Below are 590 nucleotides of genomic sequence, written 5' to 3' on the forward strand. Positions count from 1 at the left end.
ACAGACAAGCATACTGTACACAACAACAGACAAGCATACTGTACACACGTTTCACCTTTGGCAGCACAAAGATGTAACCCTGAAACTTAAATCAGGTCAAACTGGAGTAAGAGTGCTCTCTGCTGGAGCTGCAGGCAGACTGTGAACTCCTGGATTACCTGTTGTGAACGAGCTCTGCCATGAGTTTGAGGACAGGCGTGGTGCAAGCTGGGTCGTGGTACCACAGCTCGATGGCCCGCTGCAGAATGGGCATATATGCTGGATATCTACAGAAATAGTTAAAGAACATTCTTCTCCTTTCTGTGATCGCAAATCTTCTGACAGAGCAGAGATCAGCGCCGCTCTACTGTCGGCTGTAAGGATACATCCAGTCGAACAGCATCATGAAGCTCGTCTTGGCGTTGAAGGCGAACGCGATGCCTCGCAGGTCTCGGACTAAACCCACCAGAGTCCTCTACAGTAGAACAAGAAAGGCCGGATCAAAACGTGTTTATTAAAACGAAAAACGGTCAAACCAACTCACAGTCTGGTGTGTGAGGAGCAGTGTGTGTGTGTGTGTGTGTGTGTGTGTGTGTGTGTGTGTGTGTGTG

At 48.8% G+C, this 590-nt stretch overlaps 1 protein-coding gene across 1 annotated transcript in view; it reads right to left on the reverse strand.

The window, feature by feature from the left end:
- xpo7 (exportin 7) overlaps positions 1-590 on the reverse strand; it is a 33,313-nt gene that overhangs the window by 9,114 nt on the left and 23,609 nt on the right. Inside the window, exons 20-21 of the mRNA XM_037692374.1 lie at positions 366-454; positions 159-266 (exon numbers count right to left, since the gene is read on the reverse strand). Coding sequence (XP_037548302.1) covers positions 159-266; positions 366-454 — 197 coding nt within the window. The remainder of the gene's footprint in view (positions 1-158; positions 267-365; positions 455-590) is intronic.

Source organism: Nematolebias whitei, chromosome 18 (assembly GCF_014905685.2).
Source record: "Nematolebias whitei isolate Nwh7 chromosome 18, NemWhi1, whole genome shotgun sequence".
NCBI classification, from domain to species: domain Eukaryota; kingdom Metazoa; phylum Chordata; class Actinopteri; order Cyprinodontiformes; family Rivulidae; genus Nematolebias; species Nematolebias whitei.